At 41.5% G+C, this 19,494-nt stretch overlaps 2 protein-coding genes across 4 annotated transcripts; both read left to right on the plus strand.

The window, feature by feature from the left end:
* Positions 1-1,005: 1,005 nt before the first annotated feature.
* hgsnat (heparan-alpha-glucosaminide N-acetyltransferase) lies at positions 1,006-9,825 on the plus strand. Of its 2 annotated transcripts, XM_080463028.1 has the most exons (19): positions 1,178-1,379; positions 1,672-1,811; positions 2,127-2,236; positions 2,342-2,478; positions 3,359-3,474; positions 3,680-3,749; positions 3,906-3,975; positions 4,486-4,586; positions 4,875-4,951; positions 5,075-5,105; positions 6,020-6,180; positions 6,365-6,480; positions 6,589-6,710; positions 7,008-7,134; positions 7,430-7,516; positions 7,631-7,708; positions 7,893-7,963; positions 8,250-8,362; positions 8,509-9,825. In XM_080463028.1, exons 3-19 carry the CDS (start codon positions 2,156-2,158, stop codon positions 8,688-8,690), a joined length of 1,740 nt encoding a protein of 579 aa, XP_080319154.1. In that variant the 5' UTR covers positions 1,178-1,379; positions 1,672-1,811; positions 2,127-2,155; the 3' UTR covers positions 8,691-9,825. The 2 variants fall into 2 exon arrangements, with proteins under 2 accessions (XP_080319153.1, XP_080319154.1); XM_080463027.1 differs by lacking the exon at positions 1,672-1,811 and having other exon boundaries at positions 1,006-1,379.
* A 1,515-nt stretch (positions 9,826-11,340) lies between these two features.
* On the plus strand, positions 11,341-17,634 carry rbpja (recombination signal binding protein for immunoglobulin kappa J region a). 2 transcript variants are annotated; one of them, XM_080464351.1, is made up of 11 exons: positions 11,341-11,396; positions 12,177-12,215; positions 12,332-12,427; positions 12,566-12,731; positions 13,362-13,536; positions 14,290-14,427; positions 14,535-14,647; positions 15,291-15,431; positions 15,522-15,677; positions 15,795-15,898; positions 16,343-17,634. In XM_080464351.1, exons 1-11 carry the CDS (start codon positions 11,377-11,379, stop codon positions 16,563-16,565), a joined length of 1,371 nt encoding a protein of 456 aa, XP_080320477.1. In that variant the 5' UTR covers positions 11,341-11,376; the 3' UTR covers positions 16,566-17,634. The 2 variants fall into 2 exon arrangements, with proteins under 2 accessions (XP_080320477.1, XP_080320476.1); XM_080464350.1 differs by having other exon boundaries at positions 15,522-15,898; positions 16,343-17,378.
* The last annotated feature ends 1,860 nt before the right edge of the window (positions 17,635-19,494 follow it).

A 19,494-nucleotide genomic window follows, 5' to 3' on the forward strand; every position in this document is an offset into this window, starting at 1 on the left:
AACAACAACGAATAAATAACCAATACACACACACACACACACACACACACACACACACACACACACACACACACACACACACACACACACACACACACACACAGAAAGCATGGCACAGGTACGCCAAAAAATAAACTTAAAGTCACAAAAAATAGCCACACAATCATAAAAAAACATGCAAAATGTTGCCAATTATAATATATAAGGTGCTTCACATAATAGACAAAAAAAGGTGAATCCCAACAGCAGATAAAACAATCTAGGACAAATCAATACAATTAAATAAATGAATTTAATTCAATAATAAACTACTGGCGTCTGTCTATGGTGCATCTTGCCCTCACCCATAGTAGTGTAGTAGTAGTAGTAGTAGTAGTAGTAGTAGTAGTAGTAGTAGTAGTGGATCTAGTGTAAGTGATGGCTGTATTAAATTATAAATTAAGAAATAAAATTCCTTTAAGTTCATTTAAAAATGTTTGTTTTCAAATTAGATTTACAATCGGGAGAAGTCTAGGATGATGACACGTTGTTAGATGTTGTTCCAAAGTGACAGGGCTCTGACAGAAATGCCCCCGTGTTCCTGGCGTTTAATGTTCATCTGCTGGGTATCAATAACAGAGGCTGTCAGAAGACCTCAATTCACCCTGGCGAAACTCTAGTCAGTGACGTGACCCCCACATTACCCCCAGTAGAAGCAAAAAGAACAACACACACACACACACACATCCACACAAATGAAGAAAATATATATTAAATAGGCAAAAACCCAGATTGGTCAGTGATTGTTTCTGATCCTTCCAGCAGATGATCTAATTTGTTCATCCTATATGATGAACAATATCATCTTACAGAAAGTACAATTATTTCATTAATAACATGAAATGAAGGATGGCTTGAAAATGACCCAACATCAGAGCAGCTTCAGGCATTTCTTCAATAAGTGTTTCTCTCTCTCTCTCTCTCTCTCTCTCTCTCTCTCTCTCTCTCTCTCTCTCTCTCTCACACACACACACACACACACACACACACACACACACACACACACACACACACACACACACACACACACACACACACACACTCACACACAGTAATAAAAAGTGATCATTGATCGGCAGTTTTCCAGGTCGAGGAGATTTGTCCCTCCTCGCTCCCACTACCGTGTCAAAACAATGGCATGCCGGAAGTGGGAGCTGTGATGGCCAAAAAGATCTCCAAGAAAAACGCCAAACAGACATCGTCAGTCGTCAGGGAGATCCAGAAAAAGCAGCAGACTGACAGGACACAAGCAGAAATAACTGCGATGCTTCCTCTTTCTGCTGCGGCTGCTCTGGTTGTGGCCGTGTGTCTGACGCTGCTGCTGCCTCCAATCTCAGCATGTAAGTATAAAAACACACAAAAAAGTTCAAAGTAACGACAGGATACCACCAGCAACCTCATTACAAAGGACCCGGTACCGTTTAATCATTAGCTTTTCGATTTTATTTTAACATCACCACAGTGCACCGACTGTCGTTTTCGTTCTTTCAACCCAACATTTAATCCGATGAAGGAGTTTTATAAACGTGAGCTCGAGGCTAACAGTAGATTAGCATCCACTCCGGAGAGGTAGGGAGAGCTTCAGCCGTTTGAACTTCCCTCCTTGGGGGGTGTTTTTGTGGATTAATTCAGCATGTGACCGCCGGGCTCTGCAGCCATAACGTCAGCCCTCTCACAAGCTCGAGCTGCAGGTCTGCAGGTCGCGGTTAAACCGAGCTCCAGCTCGCAGACCCCCGGCGGCTCCTCCAGCCAGTCGGCGACGTGTGATTGAGGTGAGCTACCGAACCAAACGGCTCGCTGCACCACAGCAGCATCGGTAGAAAAAAAGGCTTTTCTTACATGCAAAACCTTCATCGTTGGATAATCGTTCTTATATAATGTCCGTGTCATTATTTGTAGTTGTACAGTTTGGGATGGATTTTAAAACTTGCAAACTGTAATACAAGTTTTTTGCGCGTAAATACTTATTTTAACTGTGTTGACCAATGTCTGTTTACTGATCGGACACTTGGGTGGGGCCCATTTGTGGAACCATTCAAACACATTACAATGGTTGTCACCTCTTGTCTTGATGTTTCTTCCTGCAGCTGGCTCGAGGCAACACTCGTCACTGAAGATGGACGAAGCTCTCCTCACCATCAACAATGAGCTGGACACTGGTGTGTTGGTGTCCTGGGTGTCGGAACACTGCTACCAGGTGGGATCACACATTGCAGATATCCCCCTCTCGACGGTTCAGTGGTTGTGGGGCTTGTTGTTGGATGGATATTATCCATTTGTTTTGCCTCTTTTGCTTTTTAAGTGTGTGTACCAGACGCTGGGAGTCGTACCGAAAAGACACGGCCCTGGTGTTCCCAGCTCAGGGGAGTTTGCCATAGGCACACAGCATGAGATCAATTTACAGCTCAACAGCACCCAGACCAACAAAGAGCTCTGCAAGTAAGTTTAGGATTAAAGTCACCACATATACCTCATCAGATATACTGTATATGCAATATATGTGGTTTTATACACACACACACACACACACACACACACACACACACACACACACACACACACACACACACACACACACACACACACACACACACACACACACACACGGGATTTGTGATAATTGCAGAACGTAAAAAAAACTGAAAATAGTGTTTTAATGAGATGCATATTTGGCATAAATAATAACAAAACGTAATGTTTTCGAAATGGTCCGAATAAATGTGATGTGATGCAGATTAAATTAAATGCCGATGTCCTAATGAATGTTCCAGGTGGGTTGATAAGAGAGATGTACTGAGCCAGTGCCAATCGTCATTGATTCTCCATAGATCTGCTTTTAACACTAGTATATTTAAATTTTGTGAAATACAACAAATCCTTTTGCCATCTGACCCCTAACCCAGTAAATTTTAACTTTATATTTATTTATATATATATATATATATATATATATATATATATACCCATTCCCATACTCACCTGTGAAATCCCTTTGACATCTGAGCTAATCAGATCCAGGTTTTTGTTTGCTCAAACATTGCAGTAGAATTGATATTTCTACCATTATTACTAGGATTAGTAGTTATTCTGACCACACTATGAGTGAGGAGTTATGTTTGATACCTTGAGGAAGAAGGTGCTTTAATCACTAAAGAGAAAAAAATGGATATCTTCAGCCATCAGTCTTATTGTAATTGTTCCTTTTCTGTATACTTTATTTAAATAAATCCTTCTAAAGGATTGTTTCCTGACAAGGAACAGATTTTGGGGATGAATTGAAAGTGAATTAAAATCATGATTTGTTATTTCTGTTTTGCAGGGTTCCTTTTCACTTTGGTGAGTTTGGGAATTACTCTCTCTGGGCTAAAATTGTCAACTCCTCATCTGTGAACTGCTCGGTTGTGACTGACGCAGCCCCGGTGAACAGCTACATGCGTGAGTCTCACAAATAAATATACTCATTAACCTGTGTGACTTACGTTTGGGATAAACGCTTTGATGCATTACACTTTCATGTCTGTGGAAAGCATTGATTGTAAATGTAAACTAATAGAACAGTAAAAAAAAAAAAAAAAAATTTTTTTTTTTACCATACTATGCAAATGACATTGGATTAATATCAGTTTCTCTCTATGCACAGCCATCTTGGTTGCCTTTACCATCTTTGCTGGACTGGCTGTGCTAGTGAACGTTACAAGAAGAATATTGGAGTGAGTTTGCTGTCCTCGTTCTTTGTCTGTGTAAATTCCAAAGTGGAAAGATGAACCCATTTTCTTTTTTTTTTTTTTTTTTTTTCAAGACCAGAAAATTTATAGATTGTGTTTATGATTAAAGTAACCACAAACTAATTGTTTTTTTGTGTCCAGATTTAACATAGTGAGGGGTCTCGTCTTCCGGATTGGGGGGTCCATGGAGACAGAGAGACTCATCAACTCTGTGAGTGAGAATTTTTTTATTCATTGGCAAGAAAATATATAGTCGCCCTTTGGAATTTCCTATTTTTTTCCCCATTAGTCGGCCATAAAATGGGATCCAGTCGACATTTAAGTGTAGGCAAACACAATGTGCTTGACCTAATATGCCACATACAATACTCGTGTTGTTGGGTTTTTTTTTTTCAGTACTTTATTGTTTTTTTCTGTTCCGTGCGTTCCTTCCACAGTCCAAAAACATGTATTTCAGACTAATTAGGAGCTTTATCACCTGTATGTGTGAATGTGAGTGTGCCCTGAGTTGGATAAAGAGGTGTAGAAGAAATGAGGATTGTAAAACAAGCATTTATTGTGCAATACGTGACATCAAATTAAACTGACTTGTGTATTCAGTCACATGCTTTCTTGTATTTAAAGCACCTTCAAAGTATTGACTCTTTGCTTTTAAATGAAACATGTGAGTTTAATTATGCTGTAACCGTATTTTATACCAAATGTTACTGTTCCCTCCCAGGAGCTGGGCTCACCTCGGATGACGGCGCCAGTGACTGACAACATCCTCCCTCCTCCGCCCAGCACCAGCAAGCGCCTCAGATCTCTGGACACATTCAGAGGGTCAGCAGCCGCACGAGCTGTGACAGATACGAGCTTATCTGTCATTACACTCCCACCATGTGATTCTTATGACACTGTGACATTTGGCAGCTGACTCTGGAATTATTTCTTATTAATGCACCTCAGCTGACAATACTTTGAGCCTCGGGCCTTAAGGCAGTTCATTTTTCTTTCTAAACCCGCGGCCGTTTGCTATATTTCAAGTGACATTTCTAATGGATCCTATGAAGCAAAATGGAATTTGGCCAGCGGTTTATGATAAACATTAGGTTTTTGTGTTTCTAACAGGCTCTCTCTAGTCATTATGGTGTTTGTGAATTACGGAGGCGGACGATACTGGTTCTTCAGACACGAGAGCTGGAATGGTGAGCTCGTCTTTTATATTCATTTAAATTGTTGCGCCGCTTGATTTCTATTCCTAGATCTTGGTGAATTCTTTCAGTATCAGAGTTCATAAATTCATATGATGTTCCTGATATCTGTTACAGGCCTCACTATTGCAGATCTAGTCTTCCCATGGTAAGCTCAAATTAAATATTCTTCAGATTTTATTACCGAGCAACTCCAGTGCTCGTCGTCAACCCAAAATGTTAATTAACCTCAAACTTAAATATTCAAGAAAGTGAAATTGAGGTTTGGGCTTTTTGTATTAATGAGAATATATCGAATGTGTGGACAGTTATTGGGAAACTCTTAGTGTGTAATTAGTATGCGAACAAATGCAAATACCAAAAAAATACCAATCTGACTTCTTTTTTTTCAATGTTTTTGTGCAGCAGCAACCCGTTTCCCAGAGAATTGTAGAGATTTCCTCCGCTCTGAATTTCCCATTCAATTAGAACCCACAAGTTCTCATTAGGATTTAGTTCAGGTGAGGAGGTTAAGGGCCATGCTATTTTTAATCTTTAAAGCTTTTCAGTGGAGGACTGAAAATCTATTTGCAACAAACGATCGTATGGTTTTCTGATAATGATAAAATGTCTTGGCTGTGTCGATAGTGCTGCAGCTCTCTGAAAGACTCTCTTTGACTTTCCAGAATGAGTTAAGTCAAATCTTTTGGCCCATATTTATGGCCGGTTGATAACAGCCTCCCTTACACAAATACACTTCACCTGATACTCTCAAATCCAATAAGCATTCACCTTTATATAACAATGGCAAAGATGCAGAAAAACTAGGATTTGTGCACAAAGTGTATTTTCATCCACCCACACTTCAAAGTGAAAAAGCTGTATTGTTATTAAATAGTGATGATAAATGAAGGACAGTTTTTTGTGACAGTCTTTTGTGACTGATGCTATTTCCAGTGGGTTGACAGCAAGAGTCAGCAGATATTTGGCACCTTGTGTTTAGAAGATGTAGCGATGAATAGGTTCAGCCACCAGGCCTCCAGCCACTCACATTGTCGACTCTGCGTTTCGTTCTTTCTGCAGGTTTGTCTTCATAATGGGCACATCTGTAGCTCTGTCCATCAACTCCATGCTGCGAGCGGGATCGAGCCGTCGCTCACTGCTTGGAAAAGTTGTGTGGAGGAGCGTACAGCTCTTCATCATTGGACTCCTCATCATCAACCCAAACTACTGTCAAGGAGCATGTAAGTATAAAGTCCCCTGTTGAATTGAAGGCTCATGTTTACCAAACCACCTCACGTAAATTATTGTTATATTTTAATGCTCTATCAAACTGTGAGGAGCAGTTCATTGCTTCTCCGCTTTATGTGGTCACGTGTGTGTGTGTGTTTTTTTTTTTCTCACACTCCGTGTTGATCTGCTCCACAGTGTCTTGGCACAATCTGCGGATCCCCGGTGTGCTGCAGCGCCTTGCCTGGTCGTACTTGGTTGTAGCCAGTTTAGATTTATTAGTGGCAAGAGGTCACCTTGACATCTATGCAACAGTAAGACTACTCATATGTGATCTTATCCCGTAAATTCATTACTGCGTTCTGACCACAATCACTTGTTCGTCCAACCGTCATTGAGTAAGACGTGCTGATGTATTTCAGGACGCTCGGTGGTCCCGATGCCTGGATATCCTGCTGTACTGGCCGGCCTGGCTGTGTGTGATTCTCCTGGAGGTCGTCTGGCTTTGCCTCACTTTCTTACTTCCTGTGCCAGGTTGCCCAACGTGAGTGAAACTTGCTGTGTTTGTATAAATGAGTTCTATTGTGTGCACGGCCACAAGGGAAGTGCTTCGCAAGCAGCAAAACTTTATGTCCACATTTGGAGAATATATTGGTAGCGTCTAATAAAACCTTCAAAATCAAATAAAATTTAGTTTGATGGCTCATCGGGGGGGGGGGGGTTTCATGTAATTAAATACAAAGCAACAGACTGTGTATCTTTTTAAAACCTCAACCTTTTCCATTGATATATAGTGTTTGGTACATGATTAACTCTGACTTTATCAATTCCTTTGCTGCAGAGGTTATCTGGGCCCCGGGGGGATCGGGGACATGGGTCAGTATACTAACTGCACCGGTGGAGCTGCTGGCTTCATTGATCGTTGGCTGCTGGGAGAAAACCACATCTACCAGACTCCCTCATCACGGGTTCGTCACCACAACAGGACAATTACTGAAAGAATAACAGCATTTACGCTGGCTTGCAAAAGTATTCATAGTCCTTGTAGTTTTCCACACGCCACACTTTTCAGTTTTTTTATTTGTTTAAAACAAACATCACAACCGCATTTGTGATTGTAATGTGATAAACTGTGGAATAGTTCAACGGGTATGAATACTATTGTATGTGTTAAATATTTGGACTGGTAAACGTTCATTCCTATAAGTCAGGATAGATCACTGCAGGAGTTAATTTACACTCTGAGCTTTTCTTTGAATTCAGGTTATTTATCGATCTCAAGTGGCATACGATCCAGAGGGAGTCCTCGGCAGCATCAACTCCATCGTCATCGCCTTCCTGGGATTACAGGTTTGTTATGCCTTTTGAACTTTGTCTTCATTTTGTGTGGGATATGTTCGTGTTTTTAATGTCAGTGTTGCAACGATCAAAAGCAAATAAATGTCTTTTTCTAATTGTTTTCAGGCAGGAAAGATAATCTTACACTACAGAGATATCCCCACAAGTATTATGTCAAGGTTCTGCTCATGGGGTCTTTTTCTGGTGAGTTCATTTCAATTAGGATTTGTTTTTTGTTTGTTTGTTTACTACACCAAACAGATCAGATTGGAAAGTAAATCACGTAAAACCAGAAGATTAATTCAAATGTTTTTTGGATTATTCCTGTCATATTTATTCCACAACTTTCTTTTCCTGGATGAAAAATGAAATCTCTTCTTTCACACAGGGAGTCATATCAGCAGTTCTAACCAAGTGTTCGACAGACCAGGGCTTCATTCCTGTCAACAAGAACCTGTGGTAAGATAAGACCTAAATGTTACTTTTCAATGCTCCTTAACTGAAAATAGTTGCCGCATAATTAAAGCACCGAAGCCATCTTTCAAGTTTATCATCAGTTTCTGGTGAGAAATACTACAATATTTCAACATTTATCAGAATGTTCAGAATTGATCATTTGCTTATTATATATTGCAGGTGTAGAGTTCGTAAGTCACTCCAGTCCTAGATTGAAATGGTCGAAGTTCACCAGGCACAGCATTTCTCATTGTTAACCAGCAGACATGTTTGTTTATTCCCCATCCAGGTCTCTGTCCTATGTGACAACTCTGGCTTGTTTTGCCTTTGTGCTGCTCGCACTTGTCTACTACACAGTGGACGTAAAGAAGTGGTGGTCTGGGGCACCTTTTTACTACCCCGGTGAGTGCAAAATGCCCCAAGAAACAATTGCAGCCTTTAACTTGACTGACATGGAAAGGCAGAGTTTTGTATAACCTTAAATGTAATATCGTGAGAAATGACCAACTAATTTGTAGATTGGTTTTTTTTTTCTTCTCTGATTTCAGGTATGAACTCCATCCTTGTGTACGTGGGTCATGAAGTGTTTGAGAACTACTTTCCCTTCCGCTGGCAGATGGCAAACAGCCAGTCGCATACTGAGCACCTCACCCAGAACCTCGTGGCCACTTCCTGTTGGGTCCTCATCTCTTACATCCTGTACAGAAAGAAGATTTTCTGGAAAATCTAAACGCGGAGTCCCTCATCGTAGAAGACAAAGGACAGTGTTTGCATCAGAATGATGTGCCCGCAACTGGATCCAGAATGTCCATGACTTTCTTTCTTCGGAGTCATTTATTTATAGGATCCTGAATGTTTTTTCAAAGGTTTCCATTCATGACGCTGCTGAGCCCTACCAAATATCTGCTCCAACTCAGGAAAGCTTTATTTACAAAAGTAATTTCCCTGGTGACATTAGTGAGGGGACAACTAATCATTTGTGTTATGGATGCTTGATATCATTCCTCATCCTTGTTGAGTATTGCAGTGATTTTTTTTGACCCAGACCTGTCTTACAGAATGAGTTCTCCCGTCTAAAGTGTTGTTTTGTCACTCTGAAAAAAAAAAAAAAAAAAAAAAAAAGTGTGATTGAGTAAAAAGAGACCGAATATGATGTACACATTCAGGAAAAGGCTGAGCAGTATGACTCATTTCATCTTTCATTATTTTCACAGCACAGTGGAAGACATAATGTTGATTACGTAAAGAGGACACCGTATATAAAGGTTGTAAAAAAAAATGTGAGCGTTAACCTTTACTTACTCATCAGTTGTCTGCAGATTCAAGTATGGCTTTTCGTGAGTTAGTCACCCCGTTCACGTGTATTCACCGTTTTTTTTTAATAGCGGCCGAGCGACTTGACATTCGATGCTCTGCGTTACCAAGTGCTGAGGGGAAGTTCGTGACCACATACTAGATGACTAGTGATACCAGCAGGCAGTTGCTTGTGCTGCATTTTGGTCAATTCAGAAACTGTCAAGTGTGTGGAAATATTTTTTGATGAGGTTTTCATTAAAATATCTCATGCAGCAGCCCCCCTTAATGTCGCGCACGTCCACCAATTTATGTGCCAAACAATTGCAAGGAAATGTATCGATTATTTTGGAAAACACAATATAATTTAAATTCAAATTCTGTTCCACTGTATCGTTTATACAAATACTATTTTTTTGAATATTATGTCCAGTCTGTCAGAATATCCAATTGCTGTGAGACTTTGGAACTATTGCCAATCTAGTACTGTTTTAAATCAATTGTACCCATTGCCACTTTTTATACATTTGATGGTTTCATATGTACAAGTTTTATTTAATAAAACATATTCCAAAATGTGTTGATTGATTGCTTCCCAAAATGAAAACTTTACAGGAGAAATGAATATATATTTGTTTTGTAATTCAAACCACTTATAAACTAAAATCAATCATACATGTATTTGCAGTTGTAAAATGCGAAAGCGATGAGAAAGGTTAAAGGGAAAGAAAAAAAACACTCATATAATTTTGGAAAAGATGGAAACTATGTGTGTAAGCAACCTGATCAGCAATATACTCTGAGATGTCCGAGCAATGCTCAGGTGATAGTTGAGCAACCTGAAGTCATTTCACTCTCTGAAAGTTTGACCTCTGATGTTCTGATCCATTTGTCGGTTTGATCCAGTTTCCTCTGACGCACATCTTCATCCATTCATCTAATCAGTGGATATCAAAATGATCTCGAACCTCTGGCATCATCAGCAAGTCTTATTCATCCAAGATGAGCTGCTCGATGAAGGATTCCTCTCCTTTCTTCTGTAAATCCACAGAATACTCTGTGAAAATCCAAGTAGAACAGCCGCCTTTGAAATGTTCAAAACAGCCTCTGTGATAACCACATCCATGCCAAAGCCTAAGTCACTTCAATCGTTCCCCCGAGTCCCTCTCAAATGAACACTTACACATAAAGAGGGGGGTTTATTACTCTGCTTACGCCCATAATCGAGTCTGATCAGACGATCGGGTACAGAAGATGGGTGGATGGATAATGTGTGTGAGTGAGCATGTATATGCATATGATCCCCCCACCTTTCTTAATGCTTTAACATTGATACATTAACAAATACTTTTGTGTTTGAGTATACTTCACAACATGTTTTTTTGGTGTGTTTTTTTTACTTTTGCTTAAAGGCTATAAAATCTCCCAGGTTTTTTTCCACAATTTATTTTTTCTTTTTTAAAAAAACAAAACAAAACACTATCATATGAGTTAATATGAGTGTACATATGTGAGTATGCAGTTGTTGTGTTTTTCTGTTAGTATTTGGGGGGGGTTAGATGGAGGGGGTGGGGGAATTTATTATTATTTTTTTTATTTTACTTTTGTATTGTGCTTTTTTTTTTCTCCAACAATAAAGAAGTTGAAACCCGAGTGTGTATTTGAGGAGCTCCTGCAGACCCCATGCGGCTGTGACAGCAGCTCCGCCGTGCAGAAAGGTGTACTCTCTTTTATTGCTCAATAAGGCGTGGGAATCCAGTTACAGTGTGGGAGCCCTGCCCCGCTACTCTCGCGATACTATCGGCCAATCACCATTCATGTGTATTGTGAGAGTTTTTTCGCTCTCGCGCGATTTCAAAACTTTCCCACGCCTGTTGTTTTGGCGTCTGCCCTCCACCCGTTCCCCCTCCCTCCCCCACTTCTCACCCATTTGCCCCGTCACTCCTCCCCTCCTCTCTCTGTCCCTCTCTCCTTCTCCTCCTTCTGCCCCGGCTCTTCTTGGTGCACCGCTGGCTCTGGTGAAGGGGCCCCGGGGGGGAAGGCAGGGATCTCGCGATTGTTGGACTTTCTTCTTTTTTTTTGTAGCAGGGGGAGGTGGTGGTGGTGGTGGGTTCACTCGGAAGATGGCGCCCGTTGTTACGGGGTAAGTGCAGAAATGCAAGGCAGTGTGCTGTTAAGAAATGTTGGGTTTCGGTGCGGTGCTTCCAGTGGCGGGTCTGCGGGGGTTTTGGGGGATGTTTTTGGGGGTTTAATGCCGTTGCTGCCCCCACACCCACCCACCCCCGGTTTACCCCACGCAGCCCTCCCCCTGCCTGCTCGACTTCTGCAAAACTACTCTTGGTAGTAACGTCTGCTTTCTCTGCCATTCGTCCTCCCTTCTCTTGACAAAAGTTTCAAAATACTTTTAAAAAGTTTGACTTTCCTATTTGGGCTCATCTCCTTCTTTTGTCTCATTTCTTACTTTGTCAACTTGGGAAAGTCGGTTTCCTAACAAACCGTCCACGATGCCTCAATGTTACATGTACTGTTTTTAAATAACATTTAAGTTTAAGCATTTTGATTTTATTTAATTTCGTCCAATTTAAATGACCTGTCATCGGAGAGAGAAGGTTTTGTTCATTAGACACAAATATATCGTAATCAAAGTATATCCTTATTAAAGTATATTTTCTTATATACTGTGCACTCATGCTTTGACAAGTCAAATCAGTGGCAAGAGAAAAAGCACTGTTATTTTTGCAGAACAAATCTCAAACTACAAAGACATTTTCTCAATCTACTGAAGTTTTGTATTTATTGCAATTCATTTCATGATGGCATGCTTACCTAATATTGTTGCTGCTCATATTGTTTTACCGTTTTACTGCAGTTTTCACTCGGAATTCATTTTCTAATACTTTACATTGTTTTTTTTATTTTGCAGGAAGTTTGGTGAGCGACCACAGCCTCAGCGTTTGACAAGGTAGGGAAAAGAGAGGCTTCACATCTGCTCATAAAGTTGAGAAAAATAGCTTGATTAAAGTAGTAGTCATTTTTATTTTACAAAGCTGCTAAATATATATATATTTTTTATTTCAGAGAGGCTATGAGAAATTACATGAAGGAGAAAGATGATCAGACTGTGCTCATCCTGCACGCGAAAGTTGCACAAAAGTCGTACGGAAACGAAAAAAGGTTTGTGTCTAAAATATTTGAAGCGTTGAATGTTTGAATTGTGTGTCCAATGTGAATAATGTCCATCTTAAAATGGATGGATTGACGCTCCGGTGTGTGTGTGTGTGTGTGTGTCTGACGTCTGCTTTCCTCTTGCAGATTTTTCTGTCCTCCTCCCTGCGTGTATCTGATGGGCACCGGGTGGCAGAAGAAGTTGGAAAGTATGGAGAAGGAGGGCTGCACGGAGCAGGAGGCTCAGCCGTGTGCTTTCATCGGGATCGGCAACAGTGAGCAGGAGATGCAACAGCTTAATCTGGAAGGGAAGGTCTGTGGACTTATTATCCCCAGTCATTTTAGGACCTTTGCTCCTATTTTTGGACTTAATTTTGAATGCAGTTCACTCAGAAAAGATCCAAATTAGAATGTAAAGCTGTCAGAATGAATCCCTGCTGTGCCTGACTCAACGACAGGTTTGATTTCCCTTATGAATTAATTTCCAGCTGTTTTTCCTCACCGGGGGACATTAAACAAGAAGGTCATTGGCTCTTAGTGACTTTGACCTTGTAATTGTTTCCTGTTTAAAATCAGCTTTGCAATGGAAAGTCTAACTTAAAGTATTACGATAGAGATAGCCTTTTCTCACAAACATTCACACTTACTGTGAAATTATAACCAAATCCTGATAATTGCACTACATACAAGATTTTTGTGTTGCACTATGACTGATAAACTATGACCTTGACACAAAGAATTACCACCGTTTGCTTTGTATTTTCACCATATCCTTTGTGTTCTGCTGCAAAGCTCTTGCATGTCCTCGTGTTTCTTTTTAGACCGATGCCCGTAATGAACTTGTTTTGCCAAAGCAGATGAAAGGGAAGTGAAACGGGGAAAAAAAAGAAAAACCAGACCCTCGTGCTGAATCTCCTAAACTTTTATGTTTTCTCCGCGGCAGCACTTCTGCACAGCAAAGACCCTTTATATCAGCGACTCGGATAAAAGGAAGCACTTCATGCTGTCTGTGAAGATGTTGTACGGGAACAGCTCCAACATCGGAGTCTTCCTCAGCAAGAGGATCAAGGTCATCTCCAAACCCTCCAAGAAGAAGCAGTCGCTGAAAAATGCGGATTGTGAGTTGCAGGATTTAGCGGACACACAAAAGGCGCAGTTCCACCGCACTTTCTGTCGCGGGGCGGGTTTTCGCGCGGTCCGACTGAAAAGTGGCGGATGGTACGGAAATGACGATTTTCCGCTACCCTTGCGTTGAGGTACCGGGCACCGAGGAAGGGGTCTGAGAGGAGGAGCTCCAACGCAGCCGTCTGCTGATTGGTAGTGACGATCGTCACTCTCGACTTGGCCGCAATATTTAACTAATTTCATCGGCCGTAAACCCTCCTGTTGTTGTTTACATCCGCGGCTTCATGCTAACTGGTTGATTTGTTAACTGGGTTTATTGAAACGTCGGCGTGCGACACAACACCGCGGTCTTTCAACGAGATACAGACGCTCCTCTCAGGAACGGGAGGAGGAGCTTCAGCAGGAGCTGGACGCTGCTGTTCACAATGAGAAAGTTTAACCTGAGTCACAGAGAACGACTTGGACGGCCGCCGACCGCTTCCGTGTCTCCGAGCCGTTCACAACCCTGCCTACATTTTTACCGAACGTTCTGTGGTGGGACCGCGCAACAAGAGTTGGTCCTGGGTGCGCTTTGCCGTACCGTAACCTCCCGCTCCGGCACGTACTGCGCGGTGGAACAGCGGCTAAAATGTGTGTGTGTGTGTGTGCTGTGACCTTGCTGCACTGGGAGGTTTATATTTAATCTCAAGGGATGATTTTTTTTTTTTTTATTTATTTAAATTTTTTCTTTCTTACTCTTCTGTCAGTGTGTATCGCTTCTGGAACTAAGGTGGCCTTGTTCAACCGCCTGCGTTCCCAGACGGTTAGTACCAGGTACCTTCATGTGGAGGGGGGCAACTTTCATGCCAGCTCTCAACAGTGGGGCGCCTTCTTTATCCATCTCTGTGAGTCCACACCTTTATTTTCTTAACGATCTTCTTTGGCATTCTTTCAAATGAATCTGCACGTGTAAAACAACGTTGTGTCCTGTCACTTTCTCTGTACTTTCTAGTGGATGACGAGGAGTCTGAAGGGGAGGAATTTGCTGTGAGAGACGGCTACATTCATTATGGCCAGACGGTGAAATTAGTGTGTTCGGTTACCGGCATGGCCCTGCCCCGACTGGTAGGTGTCAATTCACATCTCGGTTTTCTTTTTTTGTTTCTTTATTCCACAATAGACAAAAGTTGAACCAAAAATGGATTTAAAAAAAAAAAAAAATGCATTTAACACCTGGATCAGGCTCAGTTGACCTGTGTACCTTCCAGGGTTGGGATCGAGTCAGACTGACCGGTAGCGTGGTGAACAGTGAACACGGCCAGTTCTAACCCGTTTCTAAAATTGGCTTAACGGATCAGCTTCAGTGTGAAAATGTAAAATGTAGTTTGTGGATCTTTTGCTGTGGTTTTGCTTTTAAAATCTTTCGCTATAATAAAGTTTATCAGTGTATAAGCAAAAAAAGTCTGGGTTGAATAAAAATGGTTTAGACTGTTGTGAGAGCTCCCACCTCTGGCTAAGACAGTTTAATCTTCCTACTTTGCCTGATGTAATAGAAAATGTCCATTTGATTTAGATGCATTTTGTAAATAGGTTGGAAACTTCTTTCTTTTTTTTTTTTAAAGTGTGTTTTTTTCTGTGAGAAACTGACCTGTCTTTCCTCTCATTCAAGTACTTTCCTGCCTGTTTTTGTATGAACTTGCGCACACATGAAGAATTTTCCCTTGTTTTTAATAACTGGTGTGTTTTGTTTTTATTTCTTTTTCCTCAGGTGATTCGCAAAGTTGACAAGCAAACGGCGTTAATGGATGCAGACGATCCAGTGTCCCAGCTTCACAAGTGCTCCTTCTTCCTGAAAGACACGGAAAAAATGTATCTCTGTCTCTCACAGGAAAGGATCATCCAGTACCAGGTACACCCTCACAACCACACACAGCTTTCAGGAGTTCATTTAGATTGAGGTTTTTTCTTTCCAACTTGTTCTCGGTGTCTGTTTTTCCAGGCCACTCCATGTTCCAAAGAGACCAACAAGGACATCATCAACGATGGCGCTTCCTGGACTATCATTAGCACCGACAAAGCCGAGTACACTTTTTATGAGGGCATGGGCCCCGTCCCCACACCAGTCACACCTGTGCCAGTGGTGGAAAGTTTGCAGGTTATGACTGAAAATATGCTGCTTCTTCGTCCAGTAAACACGAGTGCGAGTCTGGGTGAAGTTTCAGTTCAGAGGATGAGAGCTTTTGAAAGGACTTCTCTACTTGTTTGTGTTCAGTTAAATGGCGGAGGAGACGTGGCCATGTTGGAGCTGACGGGACAGAACTTCACCCCCAACCTCAGAGTGTGGTTCGGAGACGTGGAGGCAGACACCATGTACAGGTATAGGGCCCTGCAAGTGTTTTTTTTTATGTTTCATTCTTTTTCCTTTGGTGTGTGCGTGTGCGTGGAACCTAAACCCGACTACACACTAACACTTGAGGATTTGTGTCACTGTGGAAACAAACAAACAGAAAACAGTTAGCACGGTTTCATCCTTGCATAGTTTATGTCTGGGTTTGTGTTTAGGGCGTGACTGGGTGATTTTGAAAATGCTGCTACGTGTGAATGTGAGTGTTTGTCACTGGTCTGTGATGTACCTGTGAGCTGTTCTACCTTTGTCCATAGTCGGCGAAGATGGAACCCAGCTTCAGTCTTCTTGCCTTTGCCATGCATAATTCCATGTGGTGCAAGTTTCCTCTTTGCTCTGGCATTTCAGTGCTGTAAGTCCTGTTTTTGTATAACAATGCAAACATTCAAGCCTTGCTTCGTTTCATCTCGTCTTAGGTGTGGGGAGAGCGTCCTGTGTGTGGTGCCGGACATCTCGGCTTTCAGGGAGGGCTGGCGCTGGGTGAGGCAGCCAGTTCAGGTGCCAGTCACGTTGGTCCGCAACGATGGGATCATTTACTCCACCGCCTTAACCTTCACCTACACCCCCGAGCCTGGGCCCAGACCACACTGCAATGCCGCCGGGGCCATTTTGCGATCCTACAGCACTTCTTCATCGTGACCAGCATCGTCACCTTTGTTCGGGCTGCCTGGCGGACGGCCACGTGGCGGGGAGTATAGCTGTGACTCTGGGGCGCGGCTGCAGTGATGCTGGGTTTGTGTGCGCACCATGCATGATGAAGAAAATGTCGGCACAAAGAGGCTCATGGACGTGTGAAGGATTGCACAGAAGCTTTTTTTATCGAACTGAACTTGTGAAAATCATGAGGACTTCTTGAGAGGTTAGAAAGGAAGAGTTGAAAGTACTTGTGACTTTGTGCTTTAGTGCCCTCTTGTGGATTCTTCTGGTCATGCCAAAAGGCCGCGAGGAGGACCTTGAAGTCCCAGATCTTCACCTCAAGGATGGTGAACTTGCTATCTGACTTTCTCAACAACATATTTTGTAAGATAACTACTTTGTTTTTATACACGCCTGGGTTTGGAAGCTACTTTTACTTTGCTTTCTTATGAGCAAGGTCACTTTTTTTTTTTTTTTTTTACCGAAAAACAAAAGTTGTTGATTTCATGACTATAAGCAAGGGACGATTTCTAAGAGTAACACCATTTTAATGGACCAAGGATTTATTATTACATTATTTTATTCATATTATATTTTATAAGCTTTTGCTGAGGTACATTTTTGTGAAACTGCATTGTAGTTTTTTTTTTTGTTTGTTTTTTTTGTTACCAAATAGTTTGTCCGGTTCTTGACTCCTGTGTCTGTCAGCACAGAGGTCACAGTGGAGATAACTTTGGGCTTGTTCCTCTCCTCTCTTTTAATGCATACTTAACACTTTTACCAATTTTAAATAATTATGTGTGATGGGTAGTTTGGAAAAAAAAAAAAAAAAAAAAATTGACCTTGGAGAATCAATCAGTCTTTGTTTTTAAGGAGGCACTTTAAAACAATGTCGACATGTCTGCCTGCAGGTTTTCTGCTTCAGATGGTCTCCAGGCCACTGACCTTTTTGTTGTTGTTACTCTTTATATCAAAGATGGAATTTTTAAAGAATGTATTTCTCTGCGTTTTCTGTTGTCTAATCAACATGCGGTTTGTATGTCCTGCACTTAAAGCTCCAATCTAAACATGATTAGTCTCTGTTGTTTCCTTTTTCCAAAAAATAGTGAGGCCTTAAAACGACTTGGGTGTCTGAAGTCTTGCATATTACTAAAGAAAGGTCAAAGCTGTCCAGGCAGTACTGAAGACTTCATCTTGTTTATATAAATCTCGGTGGAAGAAATTAAAGGTCAAATTTGGAGTATTGGTATTGTAAGAGGCGCTTCAACCGTCTTTACTGTCTAGCTTCATGTTCACTCCACCAGTTTTATGTTCACCTCCTCTGGAAGGTTCAATGTCTTGCCCAAAAACTTTAAAGCACATGGAAAGACAGATTGGGAATCAAGCCACCAATCTTGGGATTGAATGATAACTTGTTCTGCCAAGTGAGCCACTCCTCAGTTTCCTCTTCACACCATTGTCTACAATACAATAAGCAGAGCAACTTTTAATATAATACGTGGTTATTTGGTACCTACTAGTTTTAAAGTCATTCATGGTGTGAATGCATTTTTCATGAAAATCCCAATAAATACTGATCATCACCTGCACGGTCCACCTTGTGGAAAATGAAGGGGTATCACAATCTACAGAGCTTTTTCTTAATGATTCAATCTGGGAGAGGTAAGTCATTGTGTGCTTTTTCATTATGGATCATCATTTGTGTTCCTAAAATGTGGCTTTCATTGCTGTTGTGCTCAATACGAGCGCTTAACTTTCCACGACCCTCCATGAGCGACCATCAAGCCCAGAATGAACAACCGTTTGGCCCGTTTTGTTGTAAACAACCTCTGTAAATGCATCAACTTTTAATTTGGCTTGGAACAAACTGCCAAGGTTGAGTTGTGAAATATTTCTAGTTGTTTTCCCACCCAATAAAATTCGACTATCAATGGTCAAACTTATGAAAAGAGTTCAGCACAAAGCTTAAATCCTCAGAGTTCAAGAGGATTTGGAGGCAAGTTATGAATCCTGACACGTCCACATGAAATGGTTCTGGTAACGTTCATCCATCCATCCAAAAGTGTGACGTTGCAGCTGATTAAGCCATGTAGTTTTGCACACTGCGGGAATAAGAGCTCTAAATGTATTCATTTGCTTTTTAATGCAGAGATATCTTAGCTGTTACATTCATTCCATCTTGTCCTTTCGCCGTGTGATCACGTAAAATGTTCATCGGCTGGATCCTCCTGAGACCTTCCTGGATGCTTGCCACTTGGGCATGCTCCACAGGGTAGAGGTCAGATCTGCCTCACTATTTTTAAACGAGGAGCTGGATTGCTGGAATGAAACCGGACACTTTGTAACTGTTGAAGTTTGTGTGCTGTGTTGTGTAGTCTGCCCTTCTCTCTCTCTCTCTCTCTCTCTCTCCCTCTTTTGTTTTCTCACTCTCAATTTGCTTTGCCCCACGAAATAAGACTGCATTCATCAGTTTCAGTACGTCTGTTGCAGAAATGGGAAACCTTATAAAAGATTTATTTTAGAAAACCGGAGGACAGGTGTACAAACACTTGCTAATCCATTTCATATAACTTCAAAAACTGCGATCAAGGGTACAGCTGTTGGACTCAGTCTATAATACCACATAGGACAGACTATTCCTGGCATGATAGAGGTGGACTCTGTCAAAACGTCCCGATAGTGACAATCCAAGGGCTTTCATTGAGGCTCCATCCAGACTGGCATCAGCAAGATTCTGATAGATGTTTGAAGGAATGACTGTTGGGTTCATGGACTACAGTAGCTCCTAATGAAACAAAAAAAACAACTTAAATATGCCAAGCCAAGTCATTGTATTTAACAAACTGGAATGTTTGTCCTCTATGTATATATTTGGCTTGGGAGCATAAGAAAGAGGCCCCTCTGTGAGGGAGCGAGGAAGGAGGGGGAGGGA

Source organism: Lipophrys pholis (genome assembly GCF_963383615.2).
Source record: "Lipophrys pholis genome assembly, chromosome: 5".
Lineage (NCBI taxonomy): Eukaryota > Metazoa > Chordata > Actinopteri > Blenniiformes > Blenniidae > Lipophrys > Lipophrys pholis.